General features: G+C 45.2%; 2 protein-coding genes across 2 annotated transcripts in view; one reads left to right on the forward strand and one right to left on the reverse strand.

Annotated features, from left to right (window-relative positions):
- The window catches only part of LOC119433700 (FAS-associated factor 1), a 48,911-nt gene extending 47,819 nt beyond the window's left edge, over positions 1 to 1,092 (reverse strand). The window contains exon 1 of the mRNA XM_037700951.2: positions 935 to 1,092. Coding sequence (XP_037556879.1) covers positions 935 to 973 — 39 coding nt within the window. The 5' untranslated portion in view covers positions 974 to 1,092. The remainder of the gene's footprint in view (positions 1 to 934) is intronic.
- An 831-nt stretch (positions 1,093 to 1,923) lies between these two features.
- On the forward strand, positions 1,924 to 20,910 carry LOC119434111 (protein limb expression 1 homolog). The gene is made up of 4 exons (XM_037701429.2): positions 1,924 to 2,375; positions 7,203 to 7,345; positions 10,560 to 10,700; positions 17,152 to 20,910. The coding sequence occupies exons 1-4, from the start codon at positions 2,135 to 2,137 to the stop codon at positions 17,554 to 17,556; spliced, it is 930 nt and encodes a 309-aa protein (XP_037557357.1). The 5' UTR covers positions 1,924 to 2,134; the 3' UTR covers positions 17,557 to 20,910.
- The last annotated feature ends 1,044 nt before the right edge of the window (positions 20,911 to 21,954 follow it).

Raw genomic sequence — 21,954 nt, forward strand, 5'->3', positions numbered from 1 at the left:
CGTCGCGAGTTCGTTAAACACCAAACATAATGCGTCCCACACTCCACTTTCTCGCTTTTGATCGTGCTAGCTCGTTTGTCCTTGGCTATTTATAATTCCTACTCAACATCGCAACTTATGCGCGTCGTCAAACTTTATGCACGGCTCGACTGCTTATTTTAGAGGAACGTCTGCTACGACGTCCCTGCAACGATGGGACATTCCGACACAAGGCGAACCTCGCCGCAAGTAATCGGATGCCTAAATTCCGTCGCACGAGAAGCGAAGCGGGCAACATTCCGAAATGCAAGCGCGGAGGTCACTGCGACTAGTGACGGGGACTTTGCGCGTCATCCGCGAGAAATCGCGTGCGCTACAGCTGTTCGAACACCTCGCACAGAACAAAGAGGCGGGGGCGAGCGCTGACGTTCGTTCTCAAGGTTCGGCAGAAAATCACCCGATTGCACAACGAGTCACGCATCGAGTCAGGTTTTTCTTTTTCTTCTTTTTTCGTCACATACAAACCAGAGGCAGCGCCGAGCCCACTCACAACAGGTGAACGGACGCAGTCAGTGTTCCCGACCTCGCGAAGGCATTTCTCTCGCTTGCGCTGCATGCTTTTATCAATCAAAAAGAACCGAGCGTCAAATTGCACGATGCGCGCAATCAGTCTGTCCTGCGTTTTGAGGGCGCCTGACGTGGTTGTTCGCAGGAGATTACAGTCCGCGAGCTACCACCGAGGCCGTGAAACGTCGTGACGTCGCGCTTTCCGAGTTCTTCGACGGCAAGGGTCGCGTTTTCGCTGGTGCGTCCGGTCCGTGTCAGCGCTCGAAGACGCGAAATCCTTCCAAGCCCACGGAGACTGCTCCGCGAGCGTCCGCTCCAGCGAAACCACGAGTGGTGCGGAGTGACGCAGCTGCGGCCGGCTGGTTGCCCTGCGACGGGCGCCACTCACCTGAAAATCGGCCAAGATTTGGTCTCGTTGTTCAGTCATCACGTCCGTGCTGAAGGAGTCCGCCGCAGCGACCAGAAACTAGCGACCATGGCCGTGTGATGTGAACGCTCATTCTGGCGACGGGCCGGCCACTGTTGCCAACGCCGGAAGAAGCTCCCACTGTTTCTGGCCGTGACTCAAATAAGCAAACTAAAAAAAAAAAAAAAAAAAAGAGCAATATTAAAGGGACAAAAGGAAGCACACAGCTGTGGCGTTGCCATAGCAGCCTAAGTGGGCGATGTGGTCTCTACTATTTCTACTATATAGTACATTTTCTGAGTAGGACCATGGAGGTACAAACGTCAGAGAACAAAAAAAGGATGAGGTGAATATATAATTGATTTAACTCGTACCTGCTGGTTTTCTGCTGGTTTTATGAAGTCGCCCCACCCGAATATATGCTGCATTTCTGTTTGTTTATTTAGAGATCTATAAAAACTAAACCAAGCATGACCTCGTAGCTTTTAAAGCAGCTGGATAAATTAAGCAGGCTGCTCTTTCAACATAATCGCCTTTGTTTTGGAGAAGGTTTGGAAAAACATAAAAAAAAAAAAAAACGTTAAGCAAACCTAAACTCTATGACCATTCAATTTTGGAAAGATAAACAACATTTGGTCAGTGATCACTTTATTTTGAAGAGTAGTGTATGGCAGCATGTGAAGGTTTACGGTTTATTACGAAAGGTTTTCGGCCGGGCGGCCGTGGTTCCCCCATAAACAATACCATGGTGTTTGTCTGCTTCAGCCTTCCGACCAGAAACAGAATTATTACTCCATTCCATCCTTCTTTCTCACGTTTCTTTCTCTCTTTCATTGAGCTTCGCCCATGGAGGAAGGGCTTCGCCCTCTCTCCGGCGCGCCACCAACTCCATTTCCTCCTCCTTTCGAACTTTTTCTTTCTCTCTCTCCCACTTAGCGCTGACACCCCTCCCTCTCTCCTGCGCGCCGCCAGCTTCGCCAGCGCGGAGAGCGTCTGCAGCGTCTGCGCCCGTGGCTGCGACGGGAAACATCTGTCGGCGGCGCATCTGCGTGTTGTGTGTTTTGGTTCTGCTCGGACAAGGGCAAGGGACGACGACGAAGAGTGCGTTCCCTCACGTGCGCGTGTGGTGTGTGAGCTCTCTGTTGGCGGCGTCGCTTCTCACGGCACGCTCCGGCTGCGGGCATGATGCGCGCGGCTGCCGCGGGATTCGGATGGAGCGCGGCTGACGCCGAGGCGGCTGCGACAACGGGCCCGTCGTCGTGCGGTGCCAGCGGCGGACGCCGAGGTGCCGGCGGATCGTCGACGTCGTCGACGCCGACGTCCCAGCAGCGCGACGCCGACCAGCGTGCCAAGGCGATGCTGCGCGAGGCGGTGGACGCCGTAGTGGAGAGCTTCGCCCGGGGCCCCCAGGGCTGCAGCCGAGGTGGGCCAACGCGATCACGCCGTCGCCGCCCCTGACCCACTCGCCATAAAGGGGTCGTTCGTCTCGGCGCGGCCGACGCCGCCGGCGGCTGCGCAGGGTCGTCGGCCGTCGCTGCCGCGGTCGAGACCGGTTATTCGGGTGGCGGCACGCGCACGTGCGCGCGCGACGCTGCGCCGCCGCGCCCGCTTTTTTCAGCTGGCTATGTCTCGCGAACGACGCCGAGGACGAGCGACGCGTCTCTCGAGAGCGCCGCCGCTCGCGATATCATGCGCTGGTCAAACTTTCGCGCGGATGGGTTCATCCCGAGAGCGGCGCTCTCCTAGCTAACACAAACCACTGCATGGATGGCTAGGGGCACGGAGCAGTGAATGCCTGTCCCAAAAATCTGTGGCTGCCATTAATTAACGAATTTCGCGTATATAACCAGCGCCAGAATTTTGTTTCTCTCTGTGCACATACTTTTGCTATTTGATAGTGTTAGGAAACGCAGGAACAGCTGCTTAATTTTATTGCCCTGTTTCAAGTCATACGTGCACCCGCTAAAGAACCATACTGCGACTGTCTAAATGGGGTTGCGCTGAAATTAATACTCCTCAGTAAATTCATGAAGTGGTCTGAAGAAGTACAGTTGAACGCCTCTACAACGAAGGCCTCTACAGCGAAATGACCTGTTAAGCCCCGGCCGAAATCCTATCTTTCATATGTATTCTGAACACCTGTACAAAGAAGACTGTGACTACGATTTGCTGAACAAGTAAGGAATTTAGGCGTCCTCGACTGCTTATTTGTCGCTTTACAACGAATGTCACGTAGCAGGGCCGCCACTGTCCTCCGCAGACGTCACCAAGTGCTAGTGACATACTTGACGAGCGTGCCGATATCAGAAGGGTCGGTCGATATCAGAAGTGGAATCGCTCAAGTTGTACGCTGATTGTTGTAACGCATCAGCGGATGCAACGGCTGAAGAAAACGTTGCAGTTGGTGACGACGTGATGTAATCGTAACTGGCAACCAGCAGTGTATTCAAAGACGGCGGAAAGGATGGGAATGTCAGTGAAGGCAACAGTGATAAAGATCCTGTTAACGAACCAAGAATTTTGGCAGCAAGGGAGGCGGTATAGCGGCATTTGATGATCTACAGCTTTACTTTGCGTAGCTTTTGTGTTTCACCATGGAGAATGATGTGAACCTCGGTGCAATAAGGTTCACCACAATTGCACATTCTGTCGGACAAAGTCTGCGCAATAAAATTAGCGACATATTTCGATAGTAAGTCTCACTTAAATTCAGGTAAATAAACATTTCGTTGAACGTGCTTAGCCGGCTCTATTGTGAGCAGTAGGGTGCGCAACCTTTACAACTATGTGACCTGTATAACAAAGGATTTTGGAGGTCCTGGGCACTTCGTTATAAAGGCGTTTGACTGTATTTATAACTACGCAAGCTTTTCAGTCTATAGTTTCAGTTTAGCTTTTAGGGATCGTACCTGTGCTGTATGGCTACAAACTAAAACCAGAAGTTCAGTCCCATCCTGCAATAGTTTCACGCTCCTGTGCTTACAAGCAATTTTTCCATAATGTGATTTGAAATCATCTCTGTGGAGTGCAGAAGGCTGTCTCGCTGGAAATGCAATGCATCTATGCACCATCTACTCAGCCTAGCACCATCCATTAATGGTAGACACAAGATGAGGTGTGCATTGGTCTGTTCCATTCTTCCATGGCCCAGCTATCTTCTCATCAGCTGTACTAATTGGCTCACATTTTGGAGCGGCTAATTCTGCTTAATTTCCCCCCCTATATCCATGAATGAGCCTCGCTTTCAAGCTCTTCCTTTACAACGTTTAATACCTAGCAGGCAATGCTACGGATGCTATGGAAATAGTGCGATCATAGAAGTCTCAGTCCTCTAGTTTTGCAGTGCACTTGCTTTTAATCTACGACGGAATAACTACTTCATATATTACAACTTGCGGATGCAAGACCAGGTCAAGTCAGAAATTATTTGTACACCTTTAAGCATCCGGAATGTGACACACAGTGCTTTGATTGTAAGTGCAAGCAATGCACTGTGGCTGCTGGTGGTGGAAACATTGTCATTCGGTTCATTTGGCAGTAAGTAGGTTCAGATCTGCAATGCCTCCCACGTAATAATTATGTCATATTCTGAGGTTTAAAAGTATGGGATCGACTTAATATTACATTGAATTACATGACACATGCCTATATCTTCTTTTTTTTTTTGCATGTGCACTATATTTTTGGTCGTGAACGCGAGCAACACAAGTTGGAGTGAGAGAAGTCATTCAGCACAAACACAAGTGAGAGAAGTATCTCTAGCCTAGTAGCGTTGCTTGCTACTGCAACAGAGTACGTAGTTGCAACAGAGCATGTAGCGTCTGTGCAGATTTAGAGCAACTTGAGAAGTATGTCTTCATTCCTGTAACATCGAATAGAAACTCAGTGCACCCGATTGCATACATTTACCAGAAGAACCACTAGAGGGATGTTATTGGAGTCGAACCCTCTCAAGAGAAGGGCAGTGCCACACAGAATAGAGGAATGTTTAAGAATACGTGGATTAGTGGGCTGTTCAGGTTACTTGATGCAGAAGAAAGTTGGATCTACAGATAGAGGGTATGTTTAACATATAGTACAATAGGAACTCAGCCAATTACCAGCTGAATAGAAACCAAAGCACGTGTGTCTGATGGTTCATAAGCGGAGTTACCTTTAACCATGCAACAGCCACCTTAATAACTACTACTGAATAGCTCAGTACAAAGTTTTCACCAATCAACATTCCTGTATCAGCCATATGGTAATACTATGGCCTCCTTCCTTGCATTTGCATTCTTGCAGAATGGGAAGATTTATCGTACTATCAGTATTTTTTTTTTCGTTCATTAATAATATGCGACTAAGTCTTTCTCATGTCCAGTTGGTTTATTTAATGTGAATGAAAATCTCAGGTTGCTTAGAGCTGCCAAAGCAGTAAGGAGGGCTAGTTGGTCATTAGAGCTTGCATTTGTACTCGCAGCAGAAAATTAAAGCAGACACACACACACACACAGAGGTAAGGAAATGAAATTGACAGAATGAGTGCTGGTTTACATCAAATGAGTTTACTACACTTATACAGTATCTGCGCAGGTGCAAACTTTGTACACATGCGAAGGGTGGAGCTTAGCATAGGGCCAGTAAGAATCCAATTGGAACTGTTCTAAAATAACTGAAAACTACTTGGTATTGAGGTGAGACCTCTTAGACTCACCAGCTACGAGTTCAAATGACTTGAAAAGTTTTCAGTTGACTCTTTTCCATTCACTCAAGTCGACCTGATTTTATGGTGTTTCTGTCTCCAGTTTGGTCATCAAGTTTGGTCATAGCAGTAGAATCTTTTGCCTAAACTACAGTGCACGACGGTCTAGCAGACTGAAGGAAATTAAGTGGCTTCCTTGTACAAATTTTAATTTGGTCAGTGGGACAAATGTGTACGGTACAAATGCGCATTATTTGGTGCTTGTAGTTATCCATAGCTGCATGTGTAATATTTAAAGAGATACAGATCTTTTTTTCGCGAAGATAACTTGTTGCTCAATTATGCAACTTCTGGCTGGTTACTTAAATTGTGGTCATGCTATTTCCGAATTTTCCACGAAGTTTACACATTCGGGCTCATTTCACGATTTGACGAATGTTATGTCAAGTTTTACTAATGGTTAATAATTTTTGTGAAAAGGTCTCGCTTGTCAGTTTGTGGCCATACCTTTGGAAGTCTCCCGATTGTGAATTAAAGGACACCAGAAACCCGCTTCGAGCAAGTTTATTCAAACAAACTCCTGAAGCAGGTGAAATCAGCAAATGCAAGGACACTGAAAAAGTGTCGCTGTTATTTTTAAAAAAAGTGCATTGCCTGTCAATTTGCGCTGTTCCAAATTTGCTTCTGCCCATGTACTGCATCTAAAAGTAAATCATCGCTAATGACATGCATATATGCCCCATGAAAGTCGTGTGCTCAGGGCAAAATAAAAAAAAAAGGATGTGTACTCCCCTCTTCCCACTTTTGGTGTGATCACACACAGGATTGATTCATGCATGTACCATGCTTTCTGGCCTATAGTTTGTGTATATAATTATTTGGATGAATTTTAGGTACAAGTAAAATGTGTGTGTGTTTTTTTATTGAAATATTCCAAAATATATGTACTCGGGATTGGAATAATCCATCTCCTTGATGTCTCTTCCTTAACCCCTCAAAGCCCACTGTATCAATTTTCATAGACGAGTTTGATACTTCTTAATACCTCTTAATGCTGATTTAAGCATGGGAAACTTAACACAAAACCCATTGTAGCATTTTTGACATGCTAGAGTGATTTTTCAATCTTTAATAGTTCATAAAATAAATTACTAATTTATTACTGCACTAATTAATTTTAAGTCAAGGAGCATTTTATTGGTACGACTGTACTCTCCATGGCCAGAAATAAAGGCGATCAAGTTGTTCCAATTTTTTCTCGATGTAAAATGGTGTTCGGGCATAGTGGAGTTAAAGGGTAGCTTGTACGGCACTGTATAGTTAGGTGGTTGTGTTGTGAGCTGCCCTCTTCATCTTCACACACGATCACCTTAGCTGTTCATGTACTAGTGAGAGCCCCTCCTGTGTCCTTGTCCTGCCACTGCCTGCATCACGTGGACTATCTTGCAACGTAAATCGAACGGGCATTGCTCCCAATTCCTTCAGTTCTGTAACGATGTTCCGAGAAGGCACCTGTTGAACAGTGAAGGTGCGTGCCTCATGCCCTTCTATTGGCCATGCCTGCAGTGAACGTGGTGGAGGCCCTGCAGGAGTTCTGGCAGATGAAGCGTCCCGGCGAGCCTGTGACGTACGAGCTGGTTCCTTCCTGCAGCCCGCCCTACGTGTGCTACGTCACGCTACCAGGTGGCAGCTGCTTTGGCAGCTTTCAGGTGAGACTGTTTCGTCAGGACTTCGCTGTTTACGGAGGATCTTTGTTGATTGTATTGGATATCCTAGTCCCATAAAAAGAATGTCCTTCTGAACCACTTGGCGTGCCTGCCATAAGCTGTTGCACATTGTCAAGCGTCAAAGTGCAGACGCAGTTGCACTGAACGAGCTGTATATATTATCTGAAGCTGCTTATCAGTTAAGTTAGATGGACGACCCGAGTTTGCCCAAAGCATCGCGAGATCGCCAGGCTCTCAGTATTAATCGAGAGCAGAAGTGTGAGAGTATTCAACATTCCAAGTATGAATTGAATCCTTCTGTTTAGAATCGAAGCATATATTACGAAAAAAAACTTTATTCTTGATTTTTCTTTTTTCAAGTATATCATTATAGCTGAACATGTGTATCTACTATGCTCCATCTAATGCATAGCAAGCAATGCTACGAATGCAAGAGATACTTATCTCACCGCTCACATTTGCAACCAGGAGATTGTGCATCACACGTGAAAGAAAGGCATAAACATGTCACGTAATTCAATGTAACATTATGTCTCATATTTTAATGTCGCAAATAATGATGTACTTATTACATGGAGTACGTCACATATCTGAACCTGTTTACCACCGAACGAGTGTATTGACACGTTGCGACCAGCAGCCGCAGTGCACCACTTGTGTTTGTGACCAGTATGTCGCATGCTGGAAGCAGAATCGATCACAACATTCTGGAAACTTCCGATACATATAGGGGTGTTTTGTACTGAGTGATAACTTTGTAGCAGTGGTTGGACGATAAAAATCAATTACCAAAAAAATTTCCGCTTCTGCTAGAGCTTGGTGCAGTGCTGCTTGCACTTTTGTTTTCATGAAGCTTGCTCTTTGGCATAGATGTTTGTTTAAATAGAAAATATGGAGGCCAATCTCACACGGAATTTGCAGTTGTGGCTTTGCAAGCTCATTGTCCACAAGCCAATATCTGTAGCTGTTTGCCTGAACTGTTTGTAGCTTGCTGGCTAGTAGTACTCTGTCTCGAGTAGCCCTCGTTCCTGGGCAGAACCACTACAAGAGGTGAATGTCCGCTGTAGAAGCTGGAGCAGAACACTTGGGACAATTTACTGGGTCTTCAGGTGTTGGACTCCAGGCCAGCATAGCCTTGTATTCAGAGCTTCAATACATAATAGTTTTTCTGACCTACACAGCAATCTTCTATGCCTAATGGAGCAGAAATTCACATTTGTCGTGAAGCCCTTGTTCCAGAAACATTTTTCACCGACTGTACATCAAAACACTCTTGTTAACCCACTCAGGCACCAAATAATTTCTGTACATTGAAATTTCTTTTTCACCACATTTTTTTGTCTTCAGAATCATTAAAAGCACACAGCTGAAGAACGGGTTAAGAATTTTAAACTCTGCAGTGAGTTTTGTCAAGTTTACAGAATGTGAATTCCATGCAACTGCTCTGTACGGGAACATCATATGCGAGAACACCCAGCCATTTCATGTCTTGCATATACCTGGAAAGTACCTATTCAGGCACTTGAAAAATATGCCTGATGCGAAAATTGTGAAAAGCAATAAAAGAAGTGAACCCACTACATGATGATAACTGACACCGGGTATAAACCCTCAGGTGTCTGCCTACCAGGTTTTTTTACTAAAACAATTTACAAGTGTTAATGAAACTTGCAGCACAGGTCCAATCAGATGTGTTTTAAGTAGTATTCAACACACTTTAACCCATTAAGGGCCGGCTTCTTTTTTTTCGTGCTTTGTCGCAACAAATGTTATTTTGTATCATATCTGCGTCTAAGTAAGTCACATAAAAGCTTTCATTGTGACAAAATATGCTCTTAGTTTACAAAAAAATAAGCTCTTAGTTTACAAAATATGGCCCGTGACCATTTGGTCACGCTGGACTCCTGGGCTACAGCAAAAAGCACAAAGTGACAAATTTTATTTCAGGCCTTGATACATCGCAACAAATATAATTAGGGACCTGTGGGACACTTATTTAGTATGGTATGGTTCGAAGCATGGGATGCACTTGCCGATGTCACATTTAGTGCACTGTGTGCGCACCGTGCTGTTGCAATTGTCTCCAGCACACCTGCGCCTTTCCCCGTTAGGTACGGCTCCAACAAAAAGGGCCACTTTGTCATATCGCGCATTACAAAAACAATGTCACCAGGCTTTGACGTTCTTTGAGAACTGGTCCTTTTAGCGTGTGTGTCCCACCTTGTGAGGTAGCTTTGGGCTATTTGCCTCCGGAATTCAAATTGAGTGATGTTGGACCCTGTGCTGCGAATAAGTTGCTTATCGCCACATTCCAAAGCCAAGCGAATATTGGACACCACCATTTTTTATCATGATTTGCAATCTGGTAGGCCCCTATGTATGCATTCACCTGGTTTGTGCCTCCCATAAAGCAGTTATAACGGGCCACAACATCTGGACAAGGCACGTTGATCCTCTTCCTCTGAACATGGTAATACCTGTCTGTAGATGACATGGGCTCTACACTGTGTACCGTGCTTGCAATTGTTACAACAGTGTTCTCCATCCAGCGCACAAAGATAATCCTGTCGTCGGAAAGATCGTGCTCTTCGTACCAATGAGGCTGGCATTGGACAATATAAAGAGCCCAAAGGCCCAGAGTGACCATATGAACACGTAAAATAAAATGCTCGTACACAAAATAAATGAACAATATCTCCCAAATTATCACCGGAAGTCACATATTGCATGAGGTATACAGAGACACATAGATCATGCTATTGCTGAAATGAATATCGAAAAAAAAAAAGACATTTACCCACGCGAGCATTACATCTCAACGTGGCGAACTGCAACCACCATTTCCCGCCTTCTTGAGCAGCTCCCAAATAAACATAGACGATTTCTTCCACCTGGTGTCTGTAGCCTAAGCTCTTGAAAGGCACGTTGGGGCAAGTGGGGTGCGGTTTTTTTCAACCTCTATAAATTAAGATGCTTCGTGTACTTAATGGGTTAATTATTATTGTTTCTATCAGTGGCTTTTTTTTCTTTTGTTGCACTATCTTAAGTGGTGTTCATATTTATGCAAACTGTGCCTGAAGCGGTTAATCAGGATCATTATATAGTCCTGTAGTAATAGCTTTGTGATTATCGGCTCTAGTTAAGGACTCACGTTGTTGTGCCTGGCTTGACAACCGTCACATTTCTGTTATTGCAGAACTGTCCGACCAAAGCAGAAGCTCGTCGTAGTGCTGCCAAAATCGCCCTGGTCAACTCTGTCTTCAACGAACACCCCAGCCGTCGCATCTCGGACGAGTTTGTCGCCCAGGCAGTGCACGATGCCAGGGCTTCATTTGGCGTGAGTCAATGTGGCGTGAACATTCTGTTTCATCTTTCGTTTTTCTTTTCTAACTTGCGAGAATTCCTACTTAGCATATATTGTGGGGTCTCACACATGCTCTTGGGACAAAGGAACGACAACACAGTAGTGCAAACAATCAAAAGAGCATTTATTGCACCTTTCATACACTAATACACAATAGCCGAATTACAACCAATAGAACATTCACATGGGCGCGCGACAAATCAAGGAAGTCCGACTCACCGCGACCGGATAGCGAGCGAATATGTTCACCCCATGCTATGACACCATCACCTAGTCGTTCACGTCTATGGTCACGCGAACGGTGGCGCGTTCGAATGATCCGTGTTCGTCCACACCGGTGTCCTGCTCCTATGCCTCGCGAGACGGTTCGCGAAGCGGGCCGGTGCACGCGCGAAGCGTTCGTGCGTGTTGGTCGCCGATCCCAAGCCAAAGAGAGAGCGCGCCTTCAACCTTTTTCTCCCAAGTCACCCCGCCGTTCGGTGGGGTTGGCATCGCGACACTCGCGCCATCTCTCGCAACGCGCAGCAACCACTACGACCACCGCCAGCACTTAGCCACGCGGTGAAGCCGAACCACAGGAGACGCGTGAGAGTCGCGCATCCCCACAATATAAAGGAAAGGACATTAAAAACATCAACTAGAATAGTGTACTTCAACCAACGTAATGCAGGTGCCGCAACAGTGACGTTAAATTAGTCTTCACTTTAAATTGGCCTTTCTTGTTGCCCAGCACATCCATACAGCATCTCATCCTCCCCTTGTTTGAGCATGCTGATGACAGTTCTCAGTATAAAACTCATCAAATTGGCAATGCACAGTAGCAGCAGCCTCTGCAGCTGAATTTCCTTTTATAATTTGGTTGTTTATACGTTTATTTCCATTCACAAAAGTCATATTCTGAGTAAAAGTCGATTTGGTACTTTACTCTGCAGAAATTCAGCGTTTTTACCACTATAGTGCAAATGGATGGATGGATGGATGGATGGATGGATGGATGTAAAACTTTAATGAACGTCCTGAGGTACACGACTCAGTGCGCAGCGGGCCGCTCCCACGTTGGGACAGTCAGGCCATGCCCGACCGCCGCATCGTGGGCCCTCTGGACAGCCCATAGTTGCACCCCGGCATCGGGGCTCTTGATAGCGGAGAGCCACTTGTCCTCATTTGTTTGTTCCGTGCCTCGTAACGAGGGGCAACGCCAGAGCATATGGTCTAAGCTGTTTTTTTTTTTCTAAATTAACAGCTCAAGGCACCACGTCACGTTATAGTCAGTACTATGCTTTAAGCATAACTCGGTAGTTTTTACACTGATTCAGGTCTCAAAGTATAGTGGGCTCTACCACTAGGCATCTGAGCCACGTGGGAAAATTAACCTCTCATTTTCCTCTGGTAAATGGAAACATGCAATTGCGGGGTGGGGCGTGTGTACAGAGGCGTACACTGTAAGGGTTAATCTCATCATCATCATCATCAGCCTATATTAAGTCCACTGCAGGACGAAGGCCTCTCCCTGCGATCTCCAATTACCCCTGTCTTGTGCTAGCGTATTCCAACTTGCGCCTGCAAATTTCCTAACTTCATCGTCCCACCTTGTTTTCTGCCGTCCTCGGGTTAATCTATTTATTCAAAATGCCCTCAAGATCAAAAGACATCTCCAAGGGTAGTGATTACACAAAATAGCTATAACAAAACATGTTATAAATGTGAAACAAAATGTTGCTGTACATTAATGAGAGTTATTCTAGAAAGAATTACAGAGACAATGAGAATTAGACATAGGCAAGTTTAAGTATACAATGTTAGCTAATACTTTCATGAATGCTTCATGATTTTCAGAAGTAACCGGTGATGCGGGAAGGCGATTGCACTCGTTGGATGTACGTGGTTGAAATGAATTTGAAAAGAAAATTAAGTTGTCCTGCAATGGGGAACACAAACTTTATGAATGTGATCAAGTCTCTCTGATTTACAGTGCAGGTTCAGGCTCCCCCCCGGAAAAAAGAAAAAAAGATGATGGGGGAGAGGTATATGTAGAGAGCAGTGCTGCATATATCTAGCAGCATTCAAAGGTTCTGTACGTCTTGTGTCACGGTCGCACATGCCCATTCTGGAGGATTGGCCAAAAACGGGCGCACAACCAGTGGTACATGCTGGGTGGCTAAATCACTTAAAATTGAGTACACCAAAGAAGTTGTTGAATATAACACACTATTCCAGAGGACGGTATGCTTTGGAGGTGCCCATGAGCCAACACTATACGTTCAGGTTTTACGTAGGAATTTTTTACAGAACAGAGGTGCACTTGCTGGCACTACATTGTCGGTCAGCATACAGGAGTTATATAGTACACCGATTTGCTGGTACCTGCATTCAGTGCACATATAATCTTTATATACAGTTGAACCTCAATATAACGAAGTCAGTAAAATCCGCCGGAAAGGTGGAAACCCATGCTTTCGCGTCCACTCTGCCCCCGCGGTTAATAGTGCTGCCCGCAGTGGGACGACGCTGTCATGAAAAGCGTCGGCAGTGGGTAGCGAACGCTTCGTCAGCCTCTCGCTTCAACGCCTCTCCGAAACTCGAGGTAACGCAACCTCCAGTACTAAACGCACGTGAAGACAGCGCACATGATGCTACGCCATCTTGGCACGCTCACTCCTCGCACATGCGGCAGATTACCGGCATTACCGCAGATTACCAAGATTACCGCAGATGACCACGTTGACAGCCATGCAAAGCCACAGCCGCGCTAGAAAAGGAGACGCACTCCAACCTGCCTACCATCTCGCGCGCGCTTGATCGTGTGACCACGAACTTGCTCCCTCCACCCTTTCCCCTTGCTTGCACAGGACGACGGCATTTATCAACCCACCATCCTTTTTGGCTCACTCTTGCATGCTTTCACTCGCACCTAAAGCACACAGCATGCAGGATGCAATAGGATCATATCGCACTTGGGCCTACTAAGACAGAACACGACCCCGCTTGCCTTGTGCGGTTGCTCTTGGTCACGCAGCGTGAAATTTAAGAGTTGCATTCGCAAGCAGCCACGTGTAATTCAACCGTGTGACCAGCTCCGTCTGCAGAAGCTTCCATTTATTGTCTCGGTATTCCTTCGCGGTGGCCATGAAGTTTCGTTATATTTAAATAATTTATAACCACACTTTGTTATATTGAGGTTTTAAATACATGGGGTTCTGTGGTCAAGAAGGTATTAAAAGCTAAATACTTTGTTATATCGAGAATTTCGTTATATTGAAGTTCGTCATATCGAGGTTTATTGTTATGTACTGTATTCACAAATATATCTGCTCAACTACTGACCGACCTAGCAGCAGACTGCAGCCATCAGCAGCAGTCACATCAAACACGGTAGGGTAGGCAAAGAAGGCTTTGCTTTAAAATGTTGTCCAGGTAAAATAATGTTGGCTGCTTTGCTGAAGCCATAGCTTAGCATGTGTAGCTGACCATTACTCAAAGAATCAGTCCAACGGATACAACAGCCTTTGATGCTGTAAGTAAGCAAGACAGACTCCATGGCTGACAAAATCTTCTTCCTTTATTCTAACCCTAATATGAATGATGATGATAGGTGAGAGCTGCGACCTTCCATTTGCAACAGATGTGCCCCATGTGGAGTCCCACGCCTACAGAACATGTGCACACGTTGTGCCATGCGGTTGAGGGCCAGCTCGTAGCTTAAATGTGTGCAGAGTACACAGCTGCATCAGCTGTGAAGCTGTGATAGACGTGACATCGAGGGCCCCGTTTTTCCATTAATACCTGTACAACACGGGGACAGATAATCCCATTCAACCTTCATTGCCTTAAGTTACCTAGTGACGTTTCTTTTTGGCACACATTCAAATTTAATGACATTTGGCATGATGACAATGATTTGACAGAGGCTTCTGATGTGAGTAATTTTATGGTAGTAATTAAAAAATAAATATGCATGCATTTATGAGTTTTAATCTGACATCATGATTAATGATAAGCATACTATGGTGCAGTTAGCCTCAGTTTGTGGCTTTCTTTTACAATGTTGCAACCGACCATAGCAACTTCGGTCATTTCATGTTTAATCCAAAGTCCAGAAGCAAAATGGCACTTGGTGCGTCAAGGTCGTTGCGACGCTGATATCAGGAAGTTAGCAAAGTACAAATCCCGACAGGAGCATTAGAGTTGAAAGTTATGTTTAAGTTATTCTTTACAGCATAGGAAACTGCTTCACTAATTGTGGTAATGGCTGCCCTGACAACACACGCACATCCTAAGGATGTTTGATGGATGTCCCTGTAAGGATATTGAGGAGATCCTAGGGATGTTCCTAAAATGTCCTGTGTCAATCCAGAAAACTTCCCCTGGGAAACACTGAAAGGTGTCTCACGGAGGTTCTGTCAGGGTCTTTTTGGATGTTATCTGGATGAGCGCGGCATGTAAAATTGATGTTATTAGATGCATGCTTGTTCTAAGCACATGGTAGCCTTAGCATGCAAATGCGTGGAACAACCTTGTAAAACTTGCACAGCTTTATTGCAACTTTTCATCGGGCTGCCAATGGGATTAATGTTGCGAACAGTCATCAGGCCCCTAGGAGAAGGGAAGAAACAAATCGAAAGACAATTAAAAAGCAATACCAAAGTACATTAAATAGGGCTGTTGGAATTGAGTATCGAACAACAAAAGCTTCGAACGATGAAATGTAGGCTAGCATGTCACTGAGCATTCTGTTATGTACAAAACAATCTCTTAAGTGCAAAAAATGCGAAGTGCCTTTTTTCAACCTAAACAACATTTTAAAATATTGCCTGTGACAGCTAGTGTAATTGTAGTTATTGTGCTGGATTACTGAAAGCGGCGGACATTACTTGCACACGAAATCTAAATGTATAATTGACTAATGAAGAAAGCTTTGCTAATTATACTTTTAATTAATTAAATCATAGCACCTGTTGCAATTTCCGAATTATAGCCAGTGAGGTCACAAGGCTTCAAGCAACCCAGATCAAGGACTACAATTGTTAGCGGTAACGTTTTGCGTCATATGTGGCATTAACTTTCTTAGAACCCTGAAGTTATTCATTTAGCAAACAAGACAGATACCATTATAAACAACTCGAACTGACATATCACACATCCTTAGGTATATGTGATTTATCTGAATGCTTGGGCAGCATGTTTGCCCGCCATATTACCTTCCACGGTAGTCACATTCTGATGGCTGGAGAATGCAAAATGGTTGTGTTGACATTCACACGCATGGCTCTACAAAGAGTGAAACCAGAGACAAGTGAAATGTACTTAACCACACCCTTAACCACACAACGACATTATATTCACGCTTTTCTTCTAGCGTCTTTACTTTCCGTGGTCTACCCATGGTAACCTCGAATGAACTGAATGAGTTGCTAGACCGTGGTGAGGTCACTACGTGATTTCTATGCTGTTGGGTACTTTTCCACTCGGAGTAGCTTACGCAACCAGTAATCTCTAATGGGAAACACACGTGTGAGAAGGAACGTGCTTCGCATTATTCGCAGACGTCGCTGGCATACATTACATGGTACAGCACACTCTTAATCGCAACGAAGGAAATCTGCCGTCCATGTATGCCAAATGCCTTGGTCATGTCTTGAGCCGTACATAAAAAGGGCACAAGCCCTGCTGTATGTTTCATTGTGAACAAGGCTCCCGTGGGGGAGCCGAAATGTTAATGTGTTTTTAAATATATTTAAACCTTTTTGGTCGGTGTCTCGATCTCTTCATTTAAATATGCATCAACCCAACCAGACGGGCTTCCGTCACACTCTCGACTTCATTATATGGTTTGCACTTAACACGAGGGTTTTGAATGACGTCAACCCTTTTCGAAGCAGCTGCAAACCTAACCTTTACTGGGACGCGTCGGAGGGTGTTCCCATTGTTCACACACGTCTTATCATCCATCATGTGGTTTTGATGCTTGTTTTGTGGTTTTTCTTTTGAAAACAAGTGCTGAGCTATATGCTGTATGCCTGATTTCAAAGGAGATATGCCGTCTGTATTTAATTTTTAGCTTGCCGTTTTTTGCTTACACCAATGACACGAAAGTTTCCTTGGCTGGTAGAGGTATGCAGCTTTGCTGTAAAAATGCATGTCATTGTGTTTCTGCAATTTTTACAAATTTTAAAGTTGGCAGGTTGGCAGATATGCATACTGTATAGTGCTCAGCTATTGAAACGAGATAACCAACTGGAATGGCGGCTGGTGCTTTCTGCACCACCGGTGGGCACTGGGGTCACCCAGCAGTCACCGATGGCACAAAAAGCACTGGCTGCTATGGCAGCCAATTAACTTGTTTGAATAGCTGAGCACTATACGTGATGGTTATCAACAACACGCGGGTCTCATGAGTTTCGCCTTTCGCACCACGGTAACGCAGGGAAGCCAGGGAGTGGAGGCGTTCCGCTTCATGCTCGAGGCGAACAGAGGGCGCACCATGCTCGAGTTCCAGGAGCTGATGAGCGTCTTCCAGCTGCTGCACTGGAATGGCTCGCTGAAGGCGATGCGCGAGCGCCAGTGCTCGCGTCAGGAGGTGCTGGCGCACTACTCTCGCCGGCCGCTCGACGACGAGCTGCGCACCCAGATGGCGCTCGACTGGGCAGCACGTGAGCGCCAGCTGGGGCCCACGGGCCGCGTCGCTGCCGAGGCTGCAGCCGCTCGTGCCGAGCTCGAAGCAGCACGCCTCGCCGGCCGCGAGTTGCGCTTCCCGCTCGAGAAGCAGCGTATCCTTGCAATGGCGGCGCGCATGAGTGCCGACGGCCCAACCGTGGCCTTGAGCCCCTGATGAGCGCACGTCATGGCAGTCTGTGGTGGCTGCCACTGTGCTTTATTCCAGACAGAGAGAGAGTGACTTTAGCTGGACTACGCAGCCAATAGTCACCCTAATGCCGTAGCATGATCCGTCCGTATGGCCCATTCAAGTGCCTAATGGCCCGGAGTTTTCGGAGTGTCGGGAGTGCACAGCAGCGACCTCAACTGCCTCCGGGTGGCCAGTGGCACCTGACAACCTGCTTCTCGGTGAAGGCTGGAGGATTGTCCGATCTCTACTGCCATTTGCGCAATGCGGTGCCGTCTGGGCGTGCAGGTTGTTGGATGCGGTCATCTTGCCCTTTCAAGTGTCTTTGCTGCTACTACCCACTGCTAAGCTGCTGTTGCTGTGGTGGATGGTTATGGGCTTGCAACAAGCTTCGGTACGTCCCCTCTCTCTCCCCCCCTGTCAATGCAGAAGGCTGTTTAGGTACACACTGGAGTGTCTGCATTCAGAAAACTTGACTCTGCTGGAGAACAAATGGAAGGCATGATCTGTGCCATTACCTGTTGATACTCAACACAAGCTATATATTCAACTTCTTTTTCAAGTACATATTTGTTGACAACCAGTGATGGCTGGAAGAAATTCAGCTCAGCTTAGCTGGTGTGGTTGTAATGATGGACATCACATGTGCGTCACATGGCCATGCTCATAGTGATGGGCTTTAATTAAAACCTTTGGAGGCTGTGTTCAAATTGTTAATTGCATTCAGCCAAGCCCTGCGATCTGTGACTAGGACCGTCTGAAGGCTGGCTGTGCCGCCTTCCCAACTTTAACAAGTGCCTTGGGTAGCAAAGTGTCAACCAAAGCATCAAATCTTGTATTCTGTTTGAGCTAAGCGCACAGCAATACAAATAGTACTTTTTTGTACTTCATGTGCCAGTTGAGATGTGATGAACTCTTCAAGCAATAGCAGACAAAAGAAAGCTACCCTCCGTCTCATCAATTCCGCACGGTTAACCGAAGACTATGATTCGGGTCAGCCAACCAGTAGTGAGAGCTGTCTGCGTGTTATGAGAATGGAGCTCACCGATTTTGCATCGTTGGTCTTTACAGGCAACTTCAGTCGCCGTTTCGCAAAGTGCAATGAGTGATAGAAAATGAAAGAGCGCTTCTTCTGATTTTGAAATCGAGAGTATGATGGAATCCCGTCAGGTTGGGACAGAACATGAAGGATGAAGATAAACGACTGTCCAAAAAAGATTTAGCAGTGTTAATGTTTTGGCTCCCACATAGGAGACTAGTTCACAGTGAGAATAAGAAGTGATGAAACAGTTGCTTAAGTATGTCATACAAAGTGACCGAGACACTTATAGGTGGCGATTTACCATCGTTACCATGGTAGACATTCTTAACTGAAATGATGGTAATTTGTCGCCTGTATATGCTAAGTGTTTCAGCCATATTATGTGATGTACTTTAAGCGACTATGTTGTCACTTTTTAGTCTCACTGCGAACAAGTCTTCTAGGTGAGAGCCAAAACATTATGATTACTAAAAAATCTTTGTTCGATGTTTGTCTTATCTTTGGTCTTTTGTTTCTCTGCTCTGGTTGGCTGATGTGACCGATAAGTTTCGCTGCATTGTGCAAAATTGGTGGGATGAAGTATGGGCTTTGGAGCCACACTCCTCTAGCAGTTCTTGCATTTTTACAGAGAGCTACTGGATTATCTGTTAAATAAAGTTGCTGTAATGCCTCTAGTGACTCTCATTAGCACTAGCATAGCTTTTAGTATAATTCTCTACATCCATGCAGTATAATTCTCTACATCCATTCTCTACATCCATGCTTTATGTGCCAATTCATAAAAGTTCTGCAGTATGCAGGGCTGGATGTCCTGTAGGTGCTGTGTAATTGTGGCAAGGGTTATGAGGAGGCTCATCTAGTGTCACAGTTACTGTTGTGATCTCGTCTATCTGCTCATTACATTACTCGACCATTGCTGACTCATGGTCTAGTTGCTTGATTCATCAGATGAATGTTGGGTTTGAGGGTGAGGCTTTTTATTACCATGTCTTAAGCACTTGTAAGGACCAGCAAAAAAAAAAAAAAAAAAATGGGCATGGACATTTTCCCATGGCCGACTTGACACATCCACTGCCATGCATAGTGCCAACTTCTTGGCCTCTTATGAGCCTAGTTCATTTTTTTTTCTCTTTTTACGCTGGTGTAGTGAATTCACATCCTATCATCAGCACATATAGACTTAAGTTTGGCTTTATATGACTGTTTTTCACTTAACGCTGACATGGAAGAGGAAGGTTTGGCACACTTTTGTATATTGTCACCTGACCATATCCATTAACCAAGAGCTCTGACACCAAAAGGGGACAGTCAGTTTTCAAGGACTTCTAGCCTGAAATATTGGCTATGACTTGTAACCTCACTACACTGCTCACTATTCACTGTTGAATGAAATGACAGTGATTTGTCGAAGGGAAAATCTGTCCGTGCTGATGTAATGTGTTTAAAACTTACATACCCGATTTTATAAAATCAACCGGCACCCTATTGAAAATATGCATGAGAACTTGAAATTTGTTCATGGTGGTAATTTGCAAGATTCAGTAATAATGGGTAATTGGTAGATTTGGGCTCTTATAAGCAGTGTTCTAGTGTGTATCAAACGCTAGAACACTGAATAGGCATCATGTGTATACAAACGAGCATGCTTTCATGTTGTGTTCTTTAGCTGTGATTTTAAAGGAACACTAAGAAGAAATACCAACTCAAGCTAGTTTGGTAGATTTCACTTATGAAATTGCGAACAGGGCAGTTTTATTGTGACCAAAGATTCAATGAGCCAGGAAGCCAGAGAAGCCACAAAAGCGAGAAGGGTATCAACACCATATTGAAATTGTCATGCCAACTCGCTGTGATGTCGTAGATTTTCACAGCGTTTCTTCAGTGCTGGCAAATTGTTTATCAATGAACAGTTTTAGTATGACGTACACAATACCCTCGTGTATGCTAGGCATGCGCAGAATGCTATGAAAAGCTTTGCGGGTTACATATACACGGTAACTTTTGGATTTAGCATTGCAGGCCTTGCCTAGTTAGCGTGGCTAATGTTACAACATCTCAGCACCGAGGTCACACACTATTATCCGAAATGGGTCTTGTTACTTGCTCTTTGTCATTCCAGCAAAACATAAATGTTGAAATAATCTTTTGCTTAGTCTTATCTCTTCTCGAGGACCAAGCATTGGTGATGTTTTGTCGTGATTATTGAGATCAGCCATGTGTTCTAGTGCTGCCAGGCCTAACAGGCACTTGATGGGAAAGTAGTTTGGCTTTTGTATACCAGATGGCGCCACCACAATCTGTGAGTGGCTCTGAAAATAAAGGGGAAGCGGAATGCAGCATTAATGAAACACAGAGCACTGTGGGGCCACAATAAGTATGAGGTGGTGCGTGGAATCTGGAAAGGAGTAATGGTGCCAGCGCTAACATTCTCAAATGCCATTATATGCTTAAAATCGGATATATTGGCGGGTTTGGAAGTTAACCAAAGATCAGTAGGCCGGTTGGCTTTGGGAGCACACGGTAATACGACAAATGAGGCAGTGCATGGAGACATGGGTTGGGCCTCTTTTGAAGTCAGAGAAGCACAAAGCAAAATTAGTTTTGAAGAAAGGCTCAGGAACATGGATGAAAATAAATGGGCGGCTAAAGTGCACAAGTATCTCTACATGAAAAGCGTGGACACAGAATGGAGGAAGAGGTCAAGGAAGTTGGCAACCAAGTACAGGATAATCGAAACTGTAAATAGGCAACCAGGGGTCATCAGAAAGAAAGTGAGAGAAATAGAGACCGTGAATTGGATGCAAAGAATGGAAACGAAAAGGACAATGGAGATTTACAAGAATGAGAAGAAAGAAATTAGAAGGGAAAATCTATACGATAACACAAAGGGCAGTGCCTTGCTATTTGAGGCTCGAGCCGGTTGCCTAAGGACGAAAACATATCGGAACAAATATTCGGAATTAGATGAGACATGTGTATGCTGCAGTAAAGATCCAGAGACCACTCAGCACATCCTAATGGAATGCGACGGGATCCACCCAGCGAGAACCGTAGGTAACGTGCAACTCCCAGAAGCGCTTGGGTTTAAAGTGGAAGGAAACATAAACAGATCAGCCGTAGAGATCAGCAAGAGACGATTAGAGTACTGGTGGAAAAAAAGTAGGGAAAAGATGGATGCGACCTGATCTCTTAAAATCATAGGCAGCGGTACAAGGTAAATTTTTGAAAAAGAAAAATAATGATAGGTATACAAAAATGCAAGATAAAGAACATGTATAGTATACCTGATTAAATCAAGCAGGCTAGGTGACTATTTGTCGCCGCCCCGTTTCAAAGGGGATGCC

The sequence above is a fragment of the Dermacentor silvarum genome, chromosome 11 (genome assembly GCF_013339745.2).
Source record: "Dermacentor silvarum isolate Dsil-2018 chromosome 11, BIME_Dsil_1.4, whole genome shotgun sequence".
NCBI lineage: Eukaryota > Metazoa > Arthropoda > Arachnida > Ixodida > Ixodidae > Dermacentor > Dermacentor silvarum.

What these genes read in the sequence shown, in the direction of transcription:
- LOC119434111 (XM_037701429.2), top strand. Translation starts at nt 2,135, where the DNA reads ATGATGCGCGCGGCTGCCGCGGGATTCGGATGGAGCGCGGCTGACGCC. An exon ending in CCCCCAGGGCTGCAGCCGAG is followed by an intron (nt 2,376 to 7,202) that starts GTGGGCCAACGC and finishes CCATGCCTGCAG; the next exon opens with TGAACGTGGTGGAGGCCCTG. An exon ending in GCTGCTTTGGCAGCTTTCAG is followed by an intron (nt 7,346 to 10,559) that starts GTGAGACTGTTT and finishes CTGTTATTGCAG; the next exon opens with AACTGTCCGACCAAAGCAGA.